The sequence below is a fragment of the Chroicocephalus ridibundus genome, chromosome 2 (genome assembly GCF_963924245.1).
Source record: "Chroicocephalus ridibundus chromosome 2, bChrRid1.1, whole genome shotgun sequence".
NCBI classification, from domain to species: Eukaryota; Metazoa; Chordata; class Aves; order Charadriiformes; family Laridae; genus Chroicocephalus; species Chroicocephalus ridibundus.
This window is the reverse complement of record NC_086285.1, coordinates 25,214,412-25,241,082: the sequence shown is the minus strand read 5'-3', so window position 1 is coordinate 25,241,082 and position 26,671 is coordinate 25,214,412. Positions and strand designations below refer to the sequence as shown.

Here is a 26,671-nt window from a genome sequence, read left to right as displayed (position 1 = left end):
TTGAATGTCCAGACAGCTTTTATAGGAAAAGAAGTGATTGATAAGAGAAACAAGAAAGAAATCTTTATGGCTCCAACTATAACCAACACAGTTCTTGTCTTCATTCTTCCCAGCTTGCACACCACACATCTCCCATTTCATACCTGCCTTCTTCAGAAATAAGTAAGATGCATAACATGTTCAGTACTCACATATGCTGTACAGTTCTCCTTCCATCAAAGGGAAAACACACAATGCCGCATGTACCCATCCACACTCTGTATTTTGTACAAGTTCATCTTGTATACAACTTCAAAATTATAGCAAAAATAGGGCCTAGCATAGAATAGGACTCTCATCTGGAAAATGCAATGACCGCTTTGACATGCCTAACATCCCAAGTTGCGTTCATAGGAACGCAGGTCATACAAGGGCAGGACCTGTAGGACATTACAGTGCATTCACCTAATGCAACGATGCGGCTGCCAGTTGCATCGTTTGCTGGTGTTTGATGCTTTTCATCCATCCACATACACACATCTCTCCGTTCCTCTAACCTTTTTACTAACCCTTCCATGTTCTACCTAAATGCTTGTTTCTGGGAAATATTCTGAGTGGCTGTCTTGTATCTGGATGGAACAAGATTTTTTATTAAGCATTTGAGATAAACTATAATGACAATGCTTATAGGTCTGCGAGCGGTTAGTGCTCAACAAACTGGATTATATATTTTTTTGCTTGGTGCACAGATACTTCAACTGAAGTTGTACATATTCAAAGTTTTTAAGCTTATGAAAAAAAAAAGCACTAAAATTTAATTTTATTGTGGCTTAAGCGGTTTTAAGTTCTGTTGCTTGTGCTTTGAATGACAAATGTATAGAGAACATACCTAAATTGGGCAACTTAGTCTGTAAATTATAAGCTTAGGTCACATGCCATTTGTTGGCTGACTGTTCCAAAGATCATATTGCAAAGCCCCATTTGCTCTCTCTGCACCTTCTTCATAAATTAAGCTTTTAAAAATTGGGATGAAAGCTACACTGTGCGAGTTTGACTACAGGGATTCTGCTGCCCTTGGCAAATGGCAAATGTCCATCCCCAAAAACCTGCAATCAACTGTGAAAATATTTACTTAACAGTTTTCTGCCCCAAACAGGCTTATATTGTGTTTTTATCACATCTACTTCTTCTGTTGGTAACAAATAACGTTTGAGACATCAAGGCTTTAGTACCTTACTTCTGAGAGTATTAATTCACACATATTAAATGTTAAGTCTTACACATGCTAAGAAATATGTTTAAAAAGTAGATTTGATGTAGAGAGGATTTCTGTTTTGACTGAGGACAAACTCTTTTGGTGTGAAGAGACATGTCAGCAAGCTCTGTTCTTGAGGTAAAGTTAAATTTCATAAAATGAGAGGACTGTGTAGTCGAACATGTAGGACACAGCTGTGCGTTAGAAGATCAAGGATCCATATCTAGGTCTGCCATTAATCTCCTGTTGACTTTGCTGAGTGAATTATTTCCTCTACCACTCTGTATTTGCCGTCTTAGAAATTAGGTTGCCAGCTCTTGAAGGACTATTACTCTGTACAGGATGCACCTTTCACGTGCTGCAATGGGGGTCTTCAGCCCCAGCCAAGTGATGTCCTGTCCTTGGCTGTACTGAACCAAGTAGATGTTTTCTAAAGCCACCTGCACTGTTTATCAAATATGACACTGAGCTCTTTATAGTACAGAAATCAGAATCTTTCTAAGAATCAGTCTGTTCACTCCTTGTCTTCCTTTTCATTCTCATTTCTTTTTTTGGTCAGTAGGAAGGGGAAAAAGAAGCGGGGGCATAAGAACAGGAAAGTGCAGAACTGTCCTGCCAGACCTCCTGTGTTTGATATCCACAGAAAAAAGAAAAGAGCTGCGAAGTAGCTGGTGGTAGACACAACCTTAAATCTGTAAAGTCAACAGAGCTTCCAAGATTGGGATCTACCTGCCTATACTATTAAAATACAGTGTTCAGGTCATTGCTGGTATGGATTTGAGGGGGACTTTCACACTGAACTTTATTATTGTAAGGAAATTAAGTAAGTCACGGCAGCCAGAACTTACACTTTTGCACAGTACAAGGTACGGCTGGACAAAGGTGTAAGTTCAGGGTCTCAGCTGCTAGCGTACTATCAACACTCAGTAAAACAAGCACTGTGATACAGAGAAACAGGGTGAGATTTTAAAAAAAGCTAACAGAAGACAGACTTGAAGGACCAAACCGTTACTGTTACATCAGGCATGGCACAAATACATACGAAATATTTTGAATTTAAAAAATACCTAAATTCCATTTGGGAATGCAGGCAAGCTATGTAACTTAATGTGAAAGCAATGCGAATCCTGCCAGCTTCACTAACTCGTGCAACTTGACTTCTCTGAACTCAGAACGGTTTATGCTGCTGACCTCTATTTAAGCAGGATTTCATCTGTCGTATCCTTTTCCTTTTTCCTCTTATGTTGGCATAAGCCTATTTGGAAAAAAGTTATATATTTCCAAATGAAGGATTGCAAAGTGGTTGACCTGTTTTTCTCATTTAAACAGTAATGCTTTCTCACACACAACCAAACAGGAAGAGTGTCTCCACCTGGCAAACTTACTTGTGCCTAGTAGTCTCACTTTTGCCAAACTTTTTGTTTGTTGAATGAAAACTGGACTGAATATATGCTGATAGTACTGTAGTGTTCACTCTGTGTTCTGAAAAAATGGAGAATACCTTACAGGAGGATATGGGATATCGCTTTCCAGTGTGTCTGTGTGAAACATCTGTTATCCAGCCATTGCAAAACAAACGAATTGCTCTTTAGAATTTTTTTTTATGAACTTGCATTCAAGTTCTACCTCTCAGAGAAAATGTTGATGAGAGCACACATGTTTTCTAAAGAAAAACAAGCTAAAATTTATTATGCATAAGAACAGAAGAAAAAACCAAATATCTGACATTGATTTTTTATTGATTTTTGTGTAAAACACTGTCTATGGAAAAATAGATAAAAGCATTACTAATAGTTTATAATAGCCCTGTTCAGAGAGACAGCACGAACAAACCGACAAACACAGCTACAAAGAGAATATTGCACATGGGAGACATACGCTGCTCACTGCAAGACACTGCCAGCAAGGCATGAGAAACAATATATAATGATAGAGATCATTGTTCAAGTCATTTCAATGTGTCACTTATTTTAAAGGCTGTAATCTAATTAATTCAAGCAGTATCCTATAATGATACAATATCAGTACTGCAACATTACTCATTACATTGATAGAAAATACTACAGGATGAACAGCCAAGACATAAAAAACTTGTGTATTACAAGATGCACTGTCTGAAAGGAACTATGCATATGCATCCGTTACCACCGCATATATGAAAATATTATACTGAAAAAGTCAATCTATCTAATTTTTATGTACCTGATATATCTAACTTTCAAAGGAAACCTTCACATTCAGAGGAAAGCTGTTTCCTAACTATATTCATACCTGTGGAATTTATAGCCTCTTAGGAACTCCTTGCCTTATTAGTGCTAGTTGGGCAGCATGTGTACCTCATAACATCCAGACACACACACACACAGACACACTATTTTATAGGCAATTAATGCCAAATAAAAATACAAATGTACTTTCTCATGTTGGCACATCATATAATGCACAATGTTGGAACAAAAACTTCAACGTGGCACCAATTCACAGTAATCATTACCACAAGCTAAACATGCAAAGAACTTGTAAAATAATTACAAAATAATTAATCTCTAAATAATTCAAGAACATGGGTACTTAATTAACTTGTACATAGTTGTTACAGTCAATAGAATTCCAAGATAAAATTAAAGACGCATATGGAACCTGTAATAGAACTGTATTTTAGACAATGTTAAGAAAGAATACCTTAATATGCATAGAAAACAAATAACCTGTTGCTAAATACATAGAGGTCTCCATTTTCTAATATGATGTGTACAGCTCTGTATTACATGTTAAGCACTATTTTTTTTCACTGAACAGTAATGAAGAGAAATTAAGTTTATTTCATTAGGCAGTAAGCAATTTATATAAAGCTACACAAAAATATTTTTACAGCAGGCTATTCCTCAATATACTTATATATTCTACTAAGTAACTAAGACATCTAAGTTAATTTAGTTGTCTATATTTAGGCAATTGAAACTAAACTTTTAGCCCTCAGGTCGTCTTCTGATCAGAAGTCCTAATGTGAGTTCTTCTATAGAACTAAACATGTGCATGATATATGATACATAACGTGTAGCAAATGCATGAGTGGCATTTTACTTCCGGACTTAACAGTGTGTTGTTAGAGTGAATTGGTCCTTAAAGAACACTACAAAATATTAAATCACAAGTCAACTTGTTATTCCAGTTAGAAGTAAATACATGGCCTAATGGGAAACCATGTCATTTTGTAGCACAAATATTTCACCAAATGTCATCATATATTTGCTCTAAAAATATTACCTATTTATTAATACTTTAATATTTCAACCTTTCAAGTAACTTATAAAATCAAAACACATTTTTAATTTTCTACACACACAGTTTGATAAAAGGAACAACACATCTTTATTCTCTCTAGACACCTTTGGCAGTTTGAAATTTAACAGTTTAAACATTCTTGAAGGAATTTAATGATAAAATAACTTCTTTGCATAGGAAAGAGGGCCTATACATTTCTGTATATACTGTCAGCGATTGCATTAGAATACAATATATATGGACTTTGACAGTAATTTTCCGTTAGTACAGTATCTCAGTTCTGCAACATTATCACTACTGCATCAAACAAATTAGATAATTGTAGGGAACATGAGTGTTAATTACCTATTCTACAGAAGTCTAGAATTACTATGAAATAATAGCAGCATATTTAATTTTGGAATATAATCAGATTGTCAACAGAAATGGTTTCTGCCCTAAATTTGTTCTGAGGTGTGAAATTCTGCTCTCAGTTATACCATCCCATTCTACTGATTTTAATCAGGTTTTGTGCACAGGACTGGGGTAGAATGTAGCATGGTATTTATCCCATTAAAATTATCCAAGACTTTGTGTATTCTAAGATTTTTTAAATTAATTTTATTTAAAGGATTGAAGCACAAATGCCTAAGCTCTCTGTGCTTTCCCTCTGCAATAATGGAATAGGAAACAGACCAGGAAATTCAGTTACATATTATATGTAACTGAATAGTTACATAAAATCCTTTCAAAAAATATACAGCTTTCTGCTTTTTTTTTACAGACAGGCAAAGTAAGTTAGAAGTTGTAATCGTCGCTTGTTCTTCATTTTTATGTGAAAATCTCATTCGTACTAGTTTAGGCTCCCGTCTGTTTTCAACAACGACAGGTTTTTCACTTAATGCCTGGAATGTTTGATAAAATAGTATTGTGGTTGTGTATCACCACAAGTATCACTGAAATAGCTACATACTGGAGGAGGGACAATAAATTAGTACCTTGAAACTGACTTGTTTTTGGAAAAAAGAAAGAATGCAAACTTTTTTTATTAATTTGATAGATCTATGAAACTTTTTTTCCCTTCCGTCTTGTCTTTTCTTTTCCTGTAAAGAACTGGGAAAGTTTCACATTTCTAAAAAGTTAGATAAATTTCTGGAGAAAGTAGCTATTAAATACGACAGTCCAGAGGCAGCACCTGTCTCAAATAAGTCCTAAATTATTGATTTTCAAGAGGCTGAGAGGTTATGTGAGGAGAAGAATCACCGGACAAATGCCCTCTTTGTGGAAGCATCTGCCACTTGTCAGCTAGTGGAGACAAACGTCAAAGACTTTAGTCTGACCAATTATAGCTGTTATTATTGTTTACCTTTCAAAAAATGGTGAAATAAAATGAATTTTCTCTTTTCAATTGCTTCTCCCCCTGTAGCTTAAAAAGGAGGATAAAACTGAGTTTTACAACTAATTGCAATTGAAAATTTGTGAACTGAAAAAAACTCAAAAATCTGTTGACATGCATGAAAGGCAGTTGAATTTTTTTTTTTCAAAAAAAATTCTTTCACAAACCTCCATTTTCAAAAAGAATTCACTGACATCTCATTCAATACAAAACATGTTTAAAGACATATAAGAAATGCTTTAATTCTGGAAAAAGTCATGCAAATGTTTTCTTTTTCATTTCTAGATTTGAACATGCTTAAAATGAAAATAAGTTCAACTGTCTCTTTATTTGCAACAAACCCAGAATATACAAAGGCTTGATGTGTGAGTTTGGGAATACGGATACTACAATGAAAATAAAACTGTTGTAGATTTCTTGAACTTGAAATTAAGAACAACTCTTTAGGTTTAGGTTGGTGTAACTGGGGGCAGACTTTTATTCTAGATTCTTCTTGTTCTGTGGAGCTGTTGGTTTCAATACAAATAGAGATAACGAGATTTACAGGATTAGCGATGTTTAAGGATAAATTCAAGCGTAAGTACTGTGTATTTCTGATGTATCATAGTGATGACAAATTCTTGCAAAGTAATAAATAATAAGTGAAGGTTCAGCTAAGAAAGTCAGAGATCCTAAACAGTGCAAATATAGATAAGAAAAATATAATTTCATACAAGTAAAGAAAATTAGGACCAAATACACATTCTGATTCACTGAAATAAAGGGTTTGCTAATTAGGAGTAGCCTGAAGGTACGAGTTGAGTTTGGCTGGGTTTTTTAGAGAAGAGTAGAACCTGACAAAGCAGTAGTAATAAATAATTGTGTACATTCTTTTGAATCCCACAGGAGATGCAAATGTCAACTTTTAGAGATAAATTCATTTTTAAGTATAAGAATAATAATTTTGTTTCTCAAAAATTCAGGCATATCCCAGAGACACTTGTTGTAAAAGTAAGACTTTTATATAAAAATAGAAGATTGGATTTGCACAAAAAAATACTAAGAATATAAGACAGACTCTGGGAAATTCATATTAATAACTGAAACTCCAGTGTAGAAACATACAGAACATGAGTATTGTGATGCTTCCCTGCTGTATCAACATATTGGAAGTTTCACAGTGAAAATGGATTTTTATTGTTGCAGATTTCTCAGCCTTTTTTTTTGTTTTAAAATATTTTTGATATTTCAAAATCATTCTAAAATAAAAAAACTAGTTGGTTGCACACATACGTGCAATTTTTTCTATACATGTATAACACTTTCATTACATGATGTATGGAAATAAAGATATGCCAAAGGTCATAAAATCCTATGTGACACTTTGAAAAAAACGAATGGTAGTTAATGGTATTGTTAGTACAATACCATTTGCTTACAAGATGTACAGTTACACCATAACTGAAACTGGTTTTGCATATTCAAATCACAGAATGGTGTAAAACCACAGACAAATATACTGTACATGTGCAATATATCATTACATATTAATTTAAGTTGTTTCAAAACCTGATTATTTCCTAAATTACTAACCCTATTAGTCTATACTCTGAACTCACTAACCCCCAAGTGTGTTTTTAATAAAAGAAAAACTGCCCAGAAAATGTGGTATTAATAAACAGCACTCTGACACATAATGGTCTTAGTCAAAGAAATATCTGGAAAGCATGATTATAATAAAATACTGTTGTGATATAACTGTGCAAAGGAGCATTAAAAAATTCTGATTTCATAATCATCTGCCCTCTGTAATTCAAAACAAAAATATTTCTGTGGTTATCTGAAGTAGTAGTCTTCTAGTTATAAATTTCTCATAGTTTGGTTGAGAGCTTGTGCTATATGCCAAGCAAGTCCACGGTGACTTCAGTAAACTCCTAAAAATACAAGTTTATGATGAAAAAAAATCACCCAAACATCTACAGCAGTGCTGACAAATTAATATTAGTCTATTATCACATGACAGTTATCCGTTCTGGGGAGAGATGTGGAACAGACCCACTTGCTTCTTCTATAACATGGCTTTTCTCCCATCCTCTTCGAATTCTCCTCAGTTTCCTACTTACACATGGCAAAAGTAAAATGATCTTACCTAGAATTACAATAGAAGGCAGAACAAGGGCAAGAACAAAATTTGGTGGTGTATAAAATCTGTAATACTCTTCTTCAAAAGCTCTTTTCCATCCGTAAATCAGTACATGGAAAGTACTTATGAGCAGAGCAACGTATCCAAGTGTAGACTTTGAAAAAAGAGAAAACAGGGAAAAAAGAAGAGATAATAGTACCTGGTCCTTCATCCGACAGCTCTAACCCGTTAGTTTAACATTTCTATTAGACATCATATTAAAATCTCTTACTTATACACTATTTTAAATTAGCAATATGTCATTTTAAATTCACATGTTCTGAAAACTACAGACTGAACTGAACACTGATTTACAACATATCTCTGCCAGCATCTATAGGCCTTAGTCAAAGCTGAAATGAAGATGATGTTTGCCCAAATTCTAAGTAATGGAAGTCAACTTCAGGATATGTGTGCGAATAGGGAATAATCCCAGTGAAGTAACTGGAGCAGCATCAGTTGTGATTGGAAATTAAGTTCCCTGTTTCTTAACTATGAGGGTAGATCACTTCCAAGATTCATGATTATGGAACAATGCAATTCTGCTGGAAGAGATCTGGGGCTAACACTCTGGATTTGTATCACTCTGAGAGGTGCGGTTTGCTTCTTCCTCACAATGACCTACATCCACTAGTCTGAATTTAGCAAAATCCATTCCTTAGCTTTCTCCATCGGCTGTTGCCTACTGGTTAATGGGAATATTTGGACTGTAGGACTTGGGCATAATGGCACAAGGCAACACTGCAGTTTACGATACGCAGGTAGTGCTGGATGAAACATGAAGTGGAATGTTCCCACAGCACCCTGCAGAGGACTTCTTATCATGTAATCTATGCCACAGAAGGTAGGGCTAACAAATTCTGTGAATCTGCCCTTTTAATAACCCTGTATTTGTATTGCTCTGCAGACTTGAGTTAAATGTATTAACCTCGACTTTCACAACCCATGGTGAAAACACAGACTACTATACTTTGAATTTTGGTGGTGATCAAATGAAGGAAAACTCTTTTTGGCCCAAACTGATGTAATTACTAACTTGGTTGTGAAACATCTGTAGAAAATCATAAAACAGAGAATGGATATTAAGAAAGGTAATTGGCTACCAAGTTTTCATTTAATTCCAGTAAACAGGGAGGCAAAGAAAAATGCAGCCTAAGGGTCTATAATAGTTAGTGAAAGAACTTTTTCCAAGATTAATCAACTTCTAGGGAAAGGAGAATGTCTGAGACAATACCATTTGCAAGGATTCACAGATATAATGGTATATGTGGGAAAATACTTTTGTTAATTTCTAGAGTTGGTACCATGTTTTTTAACTTGCCAATATTTATGTATTTTTTTTGCCAATGGTTTCAGAGCCAAGTTGGTACATTTTAGATGTGCTGCACCTTTTTTTAAAAAAGAATAATTTGCTTTCAAAATATTTCATAAGAAACAGAACCATCAGACAACCACTTGTGGATATGAAAATGGCATATGCTTATCTGAACGGAAGTTCTGGTAAGAAATTTGGGTAGCAAAACAATACTATAAAATCCGATGTTTGAATATGTTATTGCAGATTTCTGCCTGTATGACTGTCCTGAATTCATTGCTGTTCTATCACTGCCAGCAGAGAAAAGGGGACAAGTGAATCATATCCCTCATTTCTTCATCAGGCTTACTGCTGAGAACTATAACAATTTTTGAAAAAGAAACAAGAAGGAAATGTTATATAGACTGTTCCCAGATTTTTCAAAAAAAGTTTTTAATGCTTATTTAAATTCCATCTGCAAACTACAGTTTTGAGGCAACTATGTATGTCTTTATATCTAATGGTCAAAATAGAAGCTAAGTAGTACATCAGTACATTTAGAACTAACAGCACAAGGATCAGAAAAACATATGATGCACCTCTATTAAGTTGGTATTTTTTTCCTATGGAAAGTTGCCATACGCTTCTTTGAAGTGTTGGTAGGGTGTGTGCTAGTAAGTACTGGACCATTTCAACCACTCATCTGAAAATCTGGCAACAAAGACACTCATATAAGAGCTTCTGTCAGCCACTGATAGTATTTTCTTCTACCAGGCCCTTAATTGCCATATTTCTGTGATGTACTTTTGACAGTAATAACACCGTTTAGCTAGAAAGAGGAGGTCCTCCACACAACTTAGCATTCGACAGTCTTTGGTTTGTTTAGTCAGGGCAGATCAGTACTAGAAAGTTCAATTAAGAGCATTTATCCTAGCTTGCAGCTACTGACAATGACTTTTCCAGAAGTACAAGCAAGACTGGCTGCCTTTGCTACTTACGTAAAGCCCCACTGCAGGAGGCTGTGTCAGTACAAATTTCTGTGTTCATTATAAAGACTTGATTTTTCTGTATCTGCAAATGTTCAAAGACTACAGCAATGGCTGTACAGTAGTAAAATGAGGAAACTCAGAACTGACTGAAGCAGGGTTGGACAAAAAGACATCAGCTAGTGCAGAAAAAGGCACTGCTGGGCAGCTGAACAGTAAAAATAAAATCAGTTGGTAGCACTGATTTACTGATTTACATACTACAAATCTTGGCCAGTGGTAGTGTCAGAAAGCCGTATTCCAAAGTTGACCACCCCTGTGGATGTTAACATGAAAGATGTTTCAATTATTGAGAAATAAATGATTGTGCTGTGGGAGTTATTAATTGCTAGAAAGAAATCTGTTTAATAATGGACAGTTGAGAGAGCTGCTATCATTCAGGTATGCAAAGTCATTTTCTTCTGCACAAGTTTATGACTGGACAATATGGGGGATGCAATACAGGGATTAAAGACAATAGATTTCCTGAAATGTAGTTGTGCTTCAGATGGATTATACATGTTGCATTTCTGTCATCCTTTCCTGGCTTCTTAAGACCCAAAAAGAAAGGGATGAATATGTCTATGAGAGCTGTAAGATCACTTACACTGACGTTACCACAGGGAGGCCAGGAGAGGCACAGGATGCTAACTTCTTTAAGAGCAGAGGCCTTCTGAAAGCAGCAAGAAGGGATACTTTTCCTTCACTGGTAAATTCACATTGGTGAGTGAGTAGCAGTAACAATTGTAAGTCTTGGGAACCCTCTGCCTAGGCTCTAGGATGGCTCCTGGGAAAAGGGGAAGAACATCTTTGGTTGCTTTGTTTCCGTATCTTCCATAATACTGTGTTTCCTGGAAGCTGAGTAAGACATTAGCACATTTCCTATGGACTCTCCAATCTTTTAGCTTTTCTGTAAGTCTTCCCTGTTTTGTTTCTTTTCCTTCCTCACCAAAGTCAGTTTTTTAGCCAATGTGGGAGATTCCCAGCCAAGGCCACTGATAAACTGGACAAACTACCATTGTCTGGGGGCTGAGGGGGGAAGAAGTTTTAGAGGAGTGGAAAAGATGCAGGAGAAAAATCCCTAAAGTGCTACCAGGAAGATGTACATATATAGAGATACAAATCTGCTGTGGGACAAATCTGCCTCAGGAATTTCTACCATCACAATGGTTGAGTAGTTCCAAGCAATATACAAAAGGTATTTTCCAAAGCCTATGTTTATGCAAGGTATACTTCAGATTCTGCCAGAAACAGGATGTTGCTAAACTTATAAACAGTCTGTAGCAATTCTGACTGGAATCTTACCCATAAACTTGCTCAATAATCAGGCCTCATTCTTCTTTACTTTGGGGGAAAAGTATCCTATTCTTGTGGGAGAACCAAGGCAAGCTAGCCCTTCCTCAAAGTGTGTGTGAAAGAAAAGTTTTAGTAATACTGTCACCAAAAAACTTTAGGATTGTGCCAGCAGACAAAAAGAATGTCTACAAAAAGATCGTCTTCCTACTATGCAAATGGAAGATTTGCACTGATTTTTGCTAAGAAACATAAAAGCTTAGCTTTCAAAGCCAGTCTGCTCTGTCAATTGCCACTCTGAGTGATGTGCTTTGGACTTGAACTCTTAGATTGGAAAAATAAAAACAAAAAGTGGTAGTCATTTATGCTTATATTATATATTTACAGTTTAACTTCCTTCAGAAGACTGAAGGACCCAGTGCAGCACTGCTTGCAGACAACATTCTCCATTTCCATGTATTTTATGTGAACGCTCAAGGGCTGGTTTTAATAAATGTCTTTTTCTGTTTTGCAGTGTGTTGGTTTAGGCTAGTTATTCTGCCCGCTCTGACAAAATACAAATTCTTTTTGATTTCTTGCCCATGTCTACCTTTGTTCCTTATCCAAATATGTTTAGAAGGGAAAAACCAGAAGACTGAAGTGGCATTTAAGAAAACCGATGCATTGGTTTATCAGCCCCAGCTTCTTCCTTCAATAAGCTCAAACTCTGGGTCATGTTAAGATGCCTGCAAAGTTTCATGCTAAATTTTCATCATCTAGGATCTTCTGAGCAACCACTTCATCACTGTCTGGTTCTGTGGCTCCTCCATCTGGATGTTATGAGTGTTTCTCTCTTAATCATGATGAAGTAATCAGATATTTGTTTTGTACAGTGGTCAGCTCTGCACTGCAGCAACTCCAAGTTTTCTGCTGGTCTCAGCTCCTGGTAGGGCTGACACAGTAACTTCCTTTAGCATCACTGTTCAACCTTCTCATATCTCACTTTGTTCATATTCACTCTGAGGGAATGAGCAGAGCCTGCACTGCTTCTCCTCTCAAAGTCCTTTTCCCTTGATCAAGCAGGCTGGAATTTTTGGGGCTGCTGACACCTGTGTTGTGAAACTACGTAAGATGGAGGCATCTCCAAAATAAGCGAGGGTATCAAAGACAGCAATGATTTCTGGACAAAAACATTCACAACTAGGGTTTCTTTACAGTATTAGGAAGACAGTAGGAGATCTGTTTGAACCACCGTAGGTAGGGGAGATTCTGCTCAGGGCTCAAACTACTGGAACAGGGTAGAAAATAGTCTATACTGTATATGCTAATAATTTGTCAATCCTAAACTCAGATTTTCCTAGTAGGACTCAAGACTAGAGTATGTTTTAGTGGTAAAACACTTTAGAAGAGACCAGACCCTTATTTTGATGAAACTGTATTTACTAAGATGAGCAAGCAATAGTATGTTGTTCTCAGTGGGAAGTGCTGAGGTGAGAAACCGTCTGAGTGTACTGGCTGACTGATTCTTCATCTGTGAGACGCAAAACAAGTTCAGCAATTATTGTGGCAAATCTTCTGAGATTCAGGACTAAAGCTACAGACATACTGCTTTTCCCAGCAAAAAAAAAAAAAAAAAAAAAAGCAGCACTGATATGATGGGCTGATAGTTTGTCCCCCTGGCTTAGAGAAGATTGCGAAAATTAAGTTCAACTTCATTTCATCATATTGCACTTCAGTAGAAGAAAAATATAAAAGACAGTAAGTATTATGATGTTCTAGCTGTTCTACTTGCATACTGGGTACAATGAAACTTGTGCAGCAATGCAGACTCCTTTTACTTTCATGAGAGATCACTGGAAGTCTGTTTTCTGATTGAATAAAGTAAAAGGACTTTTTTGAAGGACAAGTAACTAAATGAAGAACAACTTACATCTTGAAAAGTAATTAATAACAAAGTAAAGTACCTTTAATGATTATTAACTTTAAGGAAATTTTTAGTAGTTTAATATTTGTTGTGATTAGAAATTGCAAATGATCAAAATTAATTACCAATACCAGTTCTCTTCAACATGAAATGCAGTATCAACATACCTCCTGAGCAAACAACTTGTTCCCAATCAAATTCCTCAAAATACTGACAGATTATTCATTAAAGTTCCTAATCATTTAAATTTGGAAGTATTTTGACTTTATTTACAATGGAAATAACTGTGGTAAATATGACACAATAAAAAATGCCCTTGTAGACACATCACTAAGTGATTATTGTATGGGTTTTGACTCAGCCACAGCAGCTTGAAATTTTGAAATGTGAATAAGGAAAAATAAGACACAAATGCTGGTTTGTGCCTGGAGTTCATTCATTACTGGATAAAGGCATCACCTCACTCATCACTCACTCACATCTTTTTGCCCTTTGCACTAACATTTTACATCACCCAACAGCAGTACTATTGTCTCTACGCAGAGAACTCTGGGTGGCAGGGATGTTGTAACAATACAAAATGGGTATTTATTCCCTCTGAAGTCTCAAAACCGTGAGCGAGAATAAACAGTTCTGTCAAGGGAACTCTAATTTGAAAAATTTTTCAGCAAACTTTTTGTAGGCCAAGGGGAACCCTAGGGAAGGGAAGACCTTACTTTACAGACTGAAGACCTCTGACAACTATAGCCAAAGAAGTGTTCCCCATCACGCCCTTTAAAATGTCTGTAAATTATGAAGCACAACTTAAGCCCTGAACAGTAAAGTCATTGCCTGTTTTCTGAAGGTAGGAATTTGTAAACGGTGACAGGACTAAGAATTAGACAATATTATTACAGTGGCTATGTTGAAGAAAGGTTAATCAGAAAAGATTGAGTTAAGACTAGAGCACTGAATCCAAAGTCAGAGAACAAAACAAAACATAACAAAAGCCAAAACTGCATGCGCACACTTAGGAAATCTATCAAAAGACAGAATCCTAATAAAATTTCTTATCACTGACTGCTACCTAAAACTAATGGCAATTTTGTTTAGAAGCAAACATTAAGCTCCTTATTAAAGTCTGTATTTCTCAGTATTTTATGCTGGTTAGGTCTGCCTATTGTAGATCCTTATCTGAGGAAGGAGGGCAGCAGAAGGCATGCCACGACCTGGAAAAGCTTCTGCATTTAATAAACAAAATTTCATATTTTACTAGTGGGTATTTTCAGCTAAAGAGAATAATGCAGCTGAGAGCTGTATTAATTCCCACACAGTTGGAGGGGAAACAAAATAGAGTCAATGACACCACGGCTGTCAGAAGGCTGTGCAATAAAAGTCCTGCAAGGACAAATTAAGTCTTCAATTTTAACAGTTGTGTGCATCTACATATAGCAGTATCTCATCAGTATCAATACCTTTAGCAAGTTTGTCCAAAACTATCTACTTGGAATTTAGCAAGAAATTCTAACAACGGAAAAGGAATAGATTAGTGTTCATTTGGTCTTGGCTATGTTGATTATTTAAGACCAAGAAGTATAAAATGCAAATTCCTCTGCTAACACTCATGAAATGCTTAATGTGCCTTCATGGTAATATATCTGCTGAGTAAGGATATGTTGTTTTAATTAACTTACCAATGAGAGGAAAAAAAAAGCTCTCATCACGTTGCAAAGTGCTTTTGTTTGTGATCATGATCATCACCATCATGATCATCATCAAGGAATTCTTGTTAACAGCAAACCCTCTTATTTAAAAAGTAACACACCTGAATGAAACTGAACTCCCTCCAGTTTAAGGCACTGTTTACTGAAGGGATGGAAGTTACTGCCAGCAAAGAAAGCAATCCAAGACTCATTATTCCAAAGGAGACATACATTTCAATTCGCCACACTTCTTCCTCATTCCAAGAATTTTCAACATTTGCATGAACCTGATGAAAGAGCAGAAAGGAAGAACTTTATTCTACAGAATATTTAAAATATCAGCAGAAGTTATTTTGGTGAGTAAAAGCCTACAGTCACAGGACAACTATAAAATGGGGTCAAATATTTCAGAGGTTTCCTCATGTCTTGGAGAAAAACAACTATTTCCTTATTGCTGGTATTGGCTGTTGTTAGATTAAAAGTGTGTTAAACATGGAAACTTAGACGAGTTGTTAAAAGAAAATGTAACACTGTATTTGTAACAATTATGTTATAATAATGGATAAACCTGCACATTCCTATATACCGGAGAAAAGTATCTGTGTTTTTCAGACCTTGGAGACTTCAATTCTATAACAGAAATTGGGTAAACCTGCAATTTGTTTTTAGTTTTTTACATTTAGAAATAATATAGCATAATTTCCTCGTTTTGCTTCAGCTCCCTATGCCGAGTCCAAGTTATTTTGCCTCTTTCACTGTTGACATCAGATACATACAAGATTGTTCTCGTTGGAGAGCTGTACCAGAAAAAACTCACACCCTTAACAATGAAGAGGCTTGGATATTCAATTATTTTTCCACTTTCAGGTGAATAACTGTGATATGGCATGTCTTGAAAGACATTCACTAGGAATATTAGCAAGTGAGAGTTTTACAATATTATTAAACCCAAGATAATTTCTTAGTAAAATTATCAGTGGGTCCTTTACTAATACTAATTATGAACAATTACAGCTTCTTGCTGCCTTTTATAGTTTTGCTCTTCCTGCCTTTCTCTTAAATTCATTTTTTTATGCTAGCCCTTTTAGAATTTGTGGACCTGTTAATTTGTTACAGTTGATTTGATTTCCTTAGTTTGCTTTTCTTTCTGTTCCATCACATCTCTTTTTCCTGAAGATTTTATGTGCTGAATGGCAATGCTGCTTTTCTGCCACTTTAAAGGTGACAATAAGCTACCTCACTGACAGACAGGAGCATCAGACCCGCTTCTAAAGGATGACGGATTTGTCGGAGATTGTTTCAGAGTTATGCAAGACCAATTGCTCCTGGGAACTGTAAGTCAATTTCTATTGCCTGTAATAGATGATGTTCACAGAATTTTTAATTAATAAAATATTTTTACCACTGGTCCAAAATGTTACAAAGTAACAGCATTTTCATTTTGTAAACATAGATGTATCTGTAAGCATTAATAGAAAATCTGCCCTTATACTTTTTTCCACACTTGTAAATGCACTGATGATATACATACTTCCCCCATATGTTAAGTATACATAGAGAGGAACATACCTCAGAAACTCAGAAGTTTCCTGCTGTTGCTCTTATCCTGTCTATCCTACATTCTCCTTGTCTATATTACTATCAGGGATTTAAGTAGGGGGAATCAAGGATGTGTCCTATCACACAAACTTGACTGCAGCTTGACCCATGAGGTGAGCACAATGCACAGATGTTTCTCTTAGTCTCCCTTCTTACTTGGCACTAGCTATACATAAGATAACCCATAACATTTACGCTGAAAAAAGAAAACATATATATTGTATTCATGAGCCATATGCATACAGCAAAGGCATTTTTGACTTACTGAACAAGAGATTGGCTTACCTGTTGATATGCCATATTGAGGAACAAGTATCTCTCTGATCTCCTCATAGGTAAGCAGAGGCTGTATGCCACATGCACTGTTGCAAAGAAAAAACTGAGCAGGCCAAGCTGCTTTCGACACTGGAGCCAGTTGTCCAGCCAAGGTGGAAATCGCCTATACTTAGTACCATAGTAAAGCTGATAAGCTGCTGCAATAAGTCCTGATAAATACACTAGAGAAAGTAAAGTGATAGCAACAATTGGTAGAGTCTTGTTCACGATCTCAATGGGGATCTTGTAAAAGTCACTCTGCTGATTTCTCACGTATGGATGGATTACATCTCTGACGAAAGAATAGATGAAGAAAAACGTTGCAAGGCTAATGGCAATCACTACAGGCCCCTTCCACAGTGTGAACAGTCGCAGAGGTAAATTTTCAATCTCCCTTGAAGATGACAATGCCCCCAAATCAATAGGAATAAAACTGAGCTGACGGGCAAGCTCAATAACTTGATGGCGAGCCTGAACATTGTTACTGCATATATAGACCTGTTGGGAAAGTCAAGTGAATTGTCTGTAGTCAGAGAAAGAGACTCAAAGGTAAAAAAAAACCAAAACCACAATCACAAAAACCCTTCAGGGCCTCCAGAACAAAACCACAGCACTACTGCTAAAACTGTATGCTGTTATCCCAGCTTATATCCTCAAGATGAGAATGAAACCATATAGAAATCCTGACAAAGTGAAAATATGCACACTGATTAGCAAGAGAGTAACAAAACAAAATTGGCTTTTTCTTGGAGTTAATAATGAGCTGACCGTGGGATGCCCTGGTAATCTGCACACTGAAACTCCCCACACCAAAATGTCTATAGGACTGGACTGAATTTGAAACAATGGCTAAAAGCATTTCAGAAAATCATGAGTCTCTCAAAAATACAGGAATCTTGAATGATGACCCTAAAACAGCTGTGCCATAAACAAAATGCAAAGCAGAGAACTGTGTAATCTCTCCATGTATAACAATTTTATCTTAATTTCACAATCCAGATTTCCACAATGTTTAACAGAAAAAAACCAAAAACTAGCAGCCAAATAAAAACTCCTTCTAAAGACCAATTTATTACATAGTGGAAGAAATGCATGGCTACAGAGTACTTTAAAGTTACTTTAAAATTTACAGTGGGCTATAGTTTGCCCAACGCTGTTTACTGATCACCCGCATTAGAACAAACATGATCAGTTTTGACAGAAGTTAATTACTTATAGTGCAGAGCTATTCTGGAAGGGGATAAAAATAGCATGGTGAGGTTATTTTTAAAATTATGCTATTCTATATCAATTGCATTCCATTTAAAATCTACCTTAAGTGACAGAAAACTCAGTTTAGTCTCCAGTAGTTCATGTTACACCAGTCATTTCTCATGCATTTCTGAGAGTCCATAAAGTTGTGAAGAACTGGGCTCTTGCACAGGCTTAAATCTTTTGTATCACTTCCAACGTAGCATTAAAAACATAAAGCTGCCTTTTCTATATACAGGATGGATTTGGGGAACATCCTGGGAAGGAATTTGAACATGATGTTCCCAAGCAGTCCTGTATCAAATGCATGATCTCTTAGAAACATATGTGCCTCCTTCTGTTTCCTCATATTTATGATCTTGGGGCATTCTAAAAGCTAGATGATTTCTTTCATTCACTTTGCTGTTACGGAGCCCTGGGATCAGGACCTTGGATTTCCGTGCATCTTTTCAATAGTTCGCCCCATGTAAACCAATACTGAAACTAAAACATACTTGGAAAGACTGCCTCTATTCTTGTATCGAGCATAAGGATAAATATTAACATATTTCCTACAGGAGACATTAAGACCCAACTCCTCTCCTCTGTCTGTAATCATCTAAAGGTCAGCTGTCTAGTCTAAGCTACTGTCCACATTTCCTCTGCAATCTTTAAACAGGCATCCCAGGGGACAATTTGGACCACTTACTCTATACGTCTTACACTGGATGAACTAGAATCTGAAAGTTTCATTGGCTATCAAAACTTAAAACTAAAAGCGCGACATTTTAGGTAATCAGGCAGGATGAATCCCATGAGTTCTGGCTGCTTACATTCAGTTCCTGTCATTTTCATCTTACAAACAAGTTAAATTAATACAAATATATAACATTTACCTGTCTGCTGGCATCTTTTGGTCCTAACTGCAGTGACCATGCTGAAATGACATTGAATCCTTTGACAATCAGGGAGTCTGGGAAAAGTGATGCCAAATACTCTGCATTGGAGTCCGGATATTGGTCTACTCTTGTATTATTGCTGACATCAATCAGAATTTTACCAGCAAGTAAATGCTTAAGGTCCCACAAAGAGGCATAATGTTCTCTGTGTATGGCTACAAAAATGATGTTTGTTTTTGCTACTGCATCTTCATGGTGAGTGACATCAACCACATGGGGAAAGAACTCGGCAGCAAGTTTAGGGTTTCTGCTTCCTACGACCACGTGGTACCCGCATCTGATAAGCCTAATTGTCAATGATTTAGCAAAGTCTCCACTTCCTATGATGCCTATTGTGACCTTACTGGCATCCTTTATGCCATTGGCAACATTTGGTAGAAAAGTTTCGTTGAGGTTCTTAGGACTTCCCATCATAGAGATTGATTCCATACTTTCAAGACACCAAATCTACAATGATTTCTTCTGGAAAAAAAAAAAAAAAAGAAGAAAGCAACAGAAGGAAAAATGCAGCATCATACAATTTCACAAGACATCAGAATCCACAAACATCTCTGAGAGTAAAATACGTGGTTTTATTTTACAGTGTTGTGTTGTATTTTCTCCTTAATAAACTACTTGCTAATCAATTTTGTCTTGCAATGTGTCGCTAATACAACAAGAAACAGAAAATCCTTCAAGCACTTCAATAATACAGTTACAGAAGTAAATGATATTTTTTCCATCTTTTTCTATTCCCTATATTCCACTGCCCTGGAATATTGGACCACAAGATAACCTTGTGCTCCTGAAACTAATGGTCAATGGAATAATGAGAAGAAACATGTAAGGAAAACTGGGTAATTATGGAAAATATTAAAAGGTAGACACAGCTGGCCTGTGGCTGGCAAAAGGACAGTGAGTTCATGGAAGCTGAATTCCACTAAAAGCTTATGCAGGTTATTATCGTGGTATCCTATATTGGCCAGGAAGGAAGGGATGCAAAAATCTCAAAGCTGCAAATGTCATGGCTACTACCATGACACAGACATTCATCCGACATACTCACTTGTCAGCCAGGGAAACGGGTGGCACACATGTATCCAATGGCGAAGACAACAAGGGAAATTTGTCCGGGCCTATTCATGAGATCACTAACGACACTGCTAGGTCAGAATGCTAGGATGTATAAGGATTAACTAGGTCCAGCTTTGGAGAGAAGAGATTGCAGAACTACAGCAAAGCTGTAACAAAGACAAAAAGATATAAGAAAACAACAAAACAACCCCCACGAGGGAAGTCTTCACATGAAACCACCGTTACAAGGTAAGTGGTTCTGCACTGTAGAACAGGAATGAATTCTGAAAGTGAAGGAAGCAATGAGGAAAGGCAGGCTAAGGAGGAAAGAGAAAACATGAGGTTGCTGTCTTGGGAGCAATCAACAACAGACCACCTAGAAAGGAGGGGCTGAATGAATCTCTTCCTGTGCCACCATCCAAGAGCTGATATGATGGTAGCTAATCACCAGTGGGGGACTTTACCCATCCACCAGCTTGGAATACAGTATGTGTGGTGAACAACCTGCCACAATTAAAAGCGGCTTTGTGTTTCAGAAATTGGAGGAAGCTACTAGAAGAATGGGCACTTTTCATTTCCGCTTTGACTAGAAGTAAAGAACTCAATGAAGCTGCACTGAGACTCTAAAGCAATATGTGAAAGTGACCACAAAATCAGTATTCTAAGAAAAGATTCTAACAGTGAATCTTACTGGCAGAGGCAGACCACGTAGATTTTGATGCATGCGCTGAAAAAACATTGGTTTCTTTCTTACCACATGACCTGAAACATTTCTTAACACATGACCAAAATACCAGCATTTCTGGTACCATGATGGGTTCACAATCAGGAACATAATGACCATAGCTCTATTTTGATCAGATAAGAGATACACATCAGCTGGATATGACAGAACATGTATGCTTTCACCATGTGATTACAGAGGCCCGTTTCAGTTCATGCCATGTGATGTGAAGATGCTGCAAAACTTCGGGATAGAAAGGGAACCGCCATGAGGAAATGGGCTACCAGTACCATTTAACCATACTGCAGCCTACTTTCAGTTTTTGTCCAAAGAGCATCAAGGAATTTGGACATGAATTGCTCTGGTGAGCTGAATTTGGCCCACTGACCAAAGTTTCTCAGTGCCTGTTCTAGGAAAGTAGAGTGTGAGGAACAGAATAAAACTAACAGACTTCACAAAAAAACCCTCAGGGAATAGCAGACATGACTCTTGGGCAAATAATCTAAGAGATGGCAGAGATCAGCGAGCTAGCAGTTGCTGAAAGGGACTATATTAAATACACAATAGCAATTCAGAGGAAAGAGAGTGTATAAGACTGTTTTAACTGCAACAGGAAAGCTTTAATGACCTGAAAAATAACACAAAAAGAGGAAAAAAAAAAGGGTGTGTTTGTGCATGGCTAAGGAACAGCACAAAGTGACAGTGCTACCATGTAGGGATAAAATCAGAATAGCAACAGTTCAGAAATGAGTATATAACTAGTGAAGGACATAAGGGTAACAAGTAAAGGTTCCATAAATACAATAAAAGACAGAAGGCAAGGTTTATAACTTAAGAGAAAAAGGAAAAAAATTATAGGTGACACAAAACAGGACAAAGTAATAAATGTCTTCTTTATTTCAGCCCTCAGCAGAAAGGTTAATTGCGAATAGACATTTAATGAAAATCCTTTTACAGGGAGACAGAAGGTGAGGTTAAAGAGGAAAAAGGTAAGTTAAGAGTAAAGCATAAAGATAAGATAAAGATTTTCAAGTCCACTTATGAAATCCACCCTCGACGCTTAAAACGCTGATTGAAGTGACACCTTGAGAACTCAGGGAGGACAAGAGAAGCAGACTAGCACATACCTCTAGAAGGGGTGAGGAGGAGGAAGTCTGAGGAAAGCAAAGACTTGTTAGCCTAACTTCAGCCTTTGGACAAATTTTACATCAAGTTATTGAGCAATCCATTTGTAAATAGATGGGAAGCAGATGATAAGCAGCAGCTAAGGTGGGTTGTTCAGGAACAGACTGCAACAAAACCAACCTTCTTTTACAAAATATCTGGCTTCAGAGATAAAAAAAATATAGTAGGAGCGATATAAATTTGACATTTGCCCTTAGATAAGCTAAGAAAACACTACAGAGCCCTGTCAGCCAGAAGGTGACACAGACGTGAAAAACTGCTCTTGGAAAAATAACCACTGGAGGCGAAAAACGAGCAAACAGAAAGCCGGGCCGCCACTGGATTTGTGACCACCCGCTCAGGCGGGAACTTACGGGCTGCGGGTTGAGGCGAGGGGCTGGCCGGACGCCGGCTGCAGGCCGGTGGCCCTTCGGCGGGCTAGCGTGCGGGCTATCTACCCCGGAGGAGCTCGGCGGGGCCCAGGTCCTGGCCGGCATCTCCAGCTGCAACGACAACCACCGTCTCCCGTGACAAGAGCGACGACCCCACCGCCTGGCCGGTGCCCGCCGCAGCCGCCTCCGTCCCTCCCCGGCCAGAGCCTGGGCAGCGCCTCCAGGCCCCGGCCGCCGCGGGGCGAAGGCGCCTCGGCCCCACGCCGCCGCCAGGCACCGGGGCTCCCCTCACGGCTGCCGGCGGCCGGGCCGCAGCCAGCCCAAGTGCCCGACCCGCTCCGTGAGGGGCTCCCGACATCGCCAGGACCGCCAGAGCCTGCCCGAAGCCCGCCGCCACGGCAAGGAGCGGCGGAGAAACCGCCCGCGGAGCGACGGCGGGCACGGCAGGCCTGAGGAGGCGGCCGGCGGGGATGAGGGCCCCCTCCCGCCCCGGTCCCGGCGCCGCTCACCTCCTCCCGCCCGCCAGGAGGACCAGCGCCGCCGCTTCTCCTCCTCAGATTCCGACCCCGCAGCGGCGAGCGGACGAGAGGGCGGGAAGGCGGCGCCGCCGCTGCAGCCCGCCCCCTGCGGCCGCTCTGCCACAGCCACAGCCACAGCCACCGCCGCGGCCGGGCGGGCGGCGGGCCGCTCCCGCCGGGGCTGAGGGGGCCGTCGGGCTGACAGCACGGCGGGTTGGCGGCCTGTGAGGAGAGGGGCGCGGCCGGCCCCGACGAGCCTCGGCCCCGGCCCGTGCTCCGGCCACAAACCCCTCGGGCCGGCGCGATGCCCCTAGCCCCCGTGTCCCGCCGGCACGGCCCCGGCACCTCCCCGGTCTCCAGGGGAGCTCACGGCCCTGAGAGCAAAGCGCATCTCTCCTCCTGGGCCCTGCCCGACCTCGGCTGCGCCTGCCCAGGTTTGTTCTTCAGTGGGAACCCTTCTCTGTCCGCTTTTTCTGGTGTTTTCCTGGGAGAAGGGTGCTGCTGGCCCTCAACCGGTGCTGGCTGAAGGGCCACGGGTGAGGAATCAGAGTCATAGCATAATTTGGGTTGGAAGGGACATTTACAGGCTATCTACTCCAACCTCCCTGCAAAGAGCAGGGACATCTTCAACTAGATCAGGCTGCTTAGAGCCCCGTCCAACCTGACCTTGAATGTTTCCAGGGATGGGGCATCTACCACCTCTCTGGGCAACCTGTTCCAGTGTCTCACCACCCTCAGCATAAAAAAATCAATACCGAGGGGGTGTTGGATGTCACTGAGGCCCAGGGTGGCTTCCCTGGGCATGGGTAGCCGGGAGGTGGCTCCCCATGTTTGCTGAGCTGTGCTCTGCGCAGGTGGGAGTTGTGCTCTGATTTCAGTGTTACACAAAATGAGAGGACATACAGGGTTCAACCGCATAACTGCAAAGCTAAACCCCAAGAATATGAATTCTACATTGGCTTGGCCAAGGACATTTCCAGTTGAAGACAAATGAACATTTTCCTGAAAGTGTAGCTTCTGATTTTAACATTTTCTGATTTACCAACTAAATTCCATCTTTTACTAAGCTACGCTATATATATAACAATGTGTAACCCTCAACCCTTTATGTTTAACACATTTAAAGCTGACCAACACATATAATGATGTATGTCTCTCATGCTGCAGCAAAAATCTAACACATGCACAGATGATTGAAAAGTAGCCATATGATCGCAGTGAAACACTGAACATACCTGTTTTCATCCTTTGTGTGTGCATGCTGACTTGTTTCTGTAGTGTATTAACTGAGAACTTAAGCAGAATGAACCATATAATCAGTTCAAACATTTGTTTCAATATATAATGGTGAACAATGCTGTAGAATTTGAAGAGGGCTGAGAAACTCTTCCCTTGTAGTGCAGAAGCCATTTTCCTCACAGTTATTAAATAAGTCATTTTCCTGACATTTAAAACATGTATTTTTAAAGTATTTTTTAATTTGGTAAACAGGTGCACAGATTTATTGCCTGATTTTCCACACTGCATTTTTGGCTCCCAGATGGTGAGGACTGGGTTGATACTCCGTGGAAGTCAATGGAAAGGTGAGTCCATTGACAGATTACTCAGAAATGACCTTTCCATGGTGAGAACGAGCGTTTTAGCCCTTCAGTTTCTTGTTCTAATATTCTCCTTTTCTTTGCTATTGCTTCAAAAGTTGTCATTCCAGGTTTGTTTTCCCATAGCCAGTACAACTACAGTAGTACGAGTTGCAAAATTTTAGTGCAACCAACAAATGTATCAAAAGAAAAAAGCAGAATATTTTTTTCTGCATTATTTGTGGCTGATTCTCTTTATATGCTACTTTATGTGACTCTTGTACCCATAAAAGTATTTACATTAAAATAGGCGTATTTAGTCATGAGTCTAACTTTGCACCTCAAAATGATAGTACATCATATATAATGAGAGTAGTCACAATCCTATGATTCTTAACTTATTTGAATTATAGCCTTAACAAGAAGGCTGTAAATCTGAATGTTTGTGATTGTTTTCCTATGGGATTTTTTTTTATATTGTAACTTCAACATAAAGTCTTGAACAGAAGACTCAGGCCTTTAGGAGATGATGCATTAGAAGACCTCTGGTGATTTTGTAACAGAGGGGGCTTTTTTCTTACGCAGATAGTATGGTTAATGATCCTTGAATTGTTTCTTGTGCAGCTGTTTGACCTGTGATTGCTCACTAGTTATGTTTTCCATGTGAAAGCTTTACAGGTTCTGTCTTCAAGTCTGCACTGTGTTGAGTGTGCCAGCACCGACCCTGGTCCTTCATGCCTAACCCACCTGGGTTCCCACAGATGTCAATCAGTGTCATTTCTCACCAGCTTTGTTAATTTCTTCCCCAGTTGTTTCTCCTCTCACTAAGTGCAAACCTACCTAGTGTTGTCCTTTTTGCTTAGGGGTAGATGAGAAACCTTTTGAGTCGTGGTCATTGACCAACCTGTTGAACAGACACCACTAATTTGTACATTTACAAATTAAAATCAAGGCAGTTTGGAGGGTTTCACTCAATCCTGTGTTTTCCTTGCACCTTTTGGAGGTTTTGCAGTTTGAATATCCTCATTTGAAATTGTGACTAAAACACCTACAGCCTCCCTTTCATTGCTGTGTAACTGATGCATTCAAGCACGAGGAGCATAAAGATGTTCCCGTTTTGCATGGAGTTTAGCATGGGAGCAAGGGTATATACATTCCTTTTATATACTTAAACTCTCTGCAAAATTGGACCATGTCTCTTTAGTGAGATGATGAAATTGGATAGTTACAGTTCTCTCAAATTATATACAAAGATCTATGGGCAACATAATTCTCAGATATCTTGTTAAAGGCCTTTCTTAAACAATCTGTTAAAAAAAGGAGATTATTTTTCTTAGCAGGTGTTTTTCTTTCTTTAGCAAAGTCCAGGACAGCATTATTATTTCTTCCTTTAAGGGATGGAACATAACAAAGGAGTTTCCAATTGGCAAATGGAAACAGATATTCTGGTTCTTCCTCTTGGCAAGGGGAAAGCAAAGCCCCGGGGATTTCCCCGTGGAAAGAGAGTGAAAACAAACACACAAAAATTTGCTTCCTATCAGGGCAACAAATCCAAATACAATCGTTTGGCATACTACCCCCAACACAGCTAATTTCATAACTTAGCAGAAAAAATGCACTTAGCAGCAAAAATGCCAGGAACATTCAGGCCAACCAACTTTTTCACATGGCAGCCTGCAATTACTCTAAAAATAAAGCTTATACCTCTTACACATTCTTTATAAGGACAAAATGTATCTGAGAGATTTAGAAAATTGAAAGCTATTTTTACTTTTTTTTTTGGTACAAACAAATTGTAGTTTTGTTTTTTACGTCTTTCCGATTTTTTAATTAATTTCATGTTGTTGTTTACTTGAAAAGTTGTCATTTTTTAATAAATATACTCTTT

General features: G+C 38.5%; 1 protein-coding gene across 3 annotated transcripts; it reads right to left on the bottom strand.

Moving 5' to 3' along the window:
* Positions 1–879: 879 nt before the first annotated feature.
* STEAP2 (STEAP2 metalloreductase) lies at positions 880–23,330 on the bottom strand. 3 transcript variants are annotated; one of them, XM_063324799.1, is made up of 7 exons: positions 23,198–23,330; positions 22,671–22,799; positions 19,293–19,817; positions 17,137–17,664; positions 15,375–15,539; positions 8,023–8,170; positions 881–6,400 (listed from the first exon to the last, which is right to left on the bottom strand). In XM_063324799.1, the coding sequence occupies exons 3-7, from the start codon at positions 19,782–19,784 to the stop codon at positions 6,372–6,374; spliced, it is 1,362 nt and encodes a 453-aa protein (XP_063180869.1). In that variant the 5' UTR covers positions 19,785–19,817; positions 22,671–22,799; positions 23,198–23,330; the 3' UTR covers positions 881–6,371. The 3 variants fall into 3 exon arrangements, with proteins under 3 accessions (XP_063180867.1, XP_063180868.1, XP_063180869.1); XM_063324797.1 differs by having other exon boundaries at positions 880–8,170; XM_063324798.1 differs by having other exon boundaries at positions 880–8,170; positions 19,293–19,814.
* Positions 23,331–26,671: the final 3,341 nt, after the last annotated feature.

Bases quoted from the DNA above. Each gene is read 5' to 3' on its own strand.
- STEAP2 (XM_063324797.1), bottom strand. From the start codon at position 19,784: ATGGAATCAATCTCTATGATGGGAAGTCCTAAGAACCTCAACGAAACT. The intron at 17,665-19,292 runs GTAAATGTTATA...CTTTCCCAACAG, and splicing joins CAAAAGATGCCAGCAGACAG to GTCTATATATGCAGTAACAA. The intron at 15,540-17,136 runs GTAAGCCAATCT...CTCTTTCATCAG, and splicing joins TCAATATGGCATATCAACAG to GTTCATGCAAATGTTGAAAA.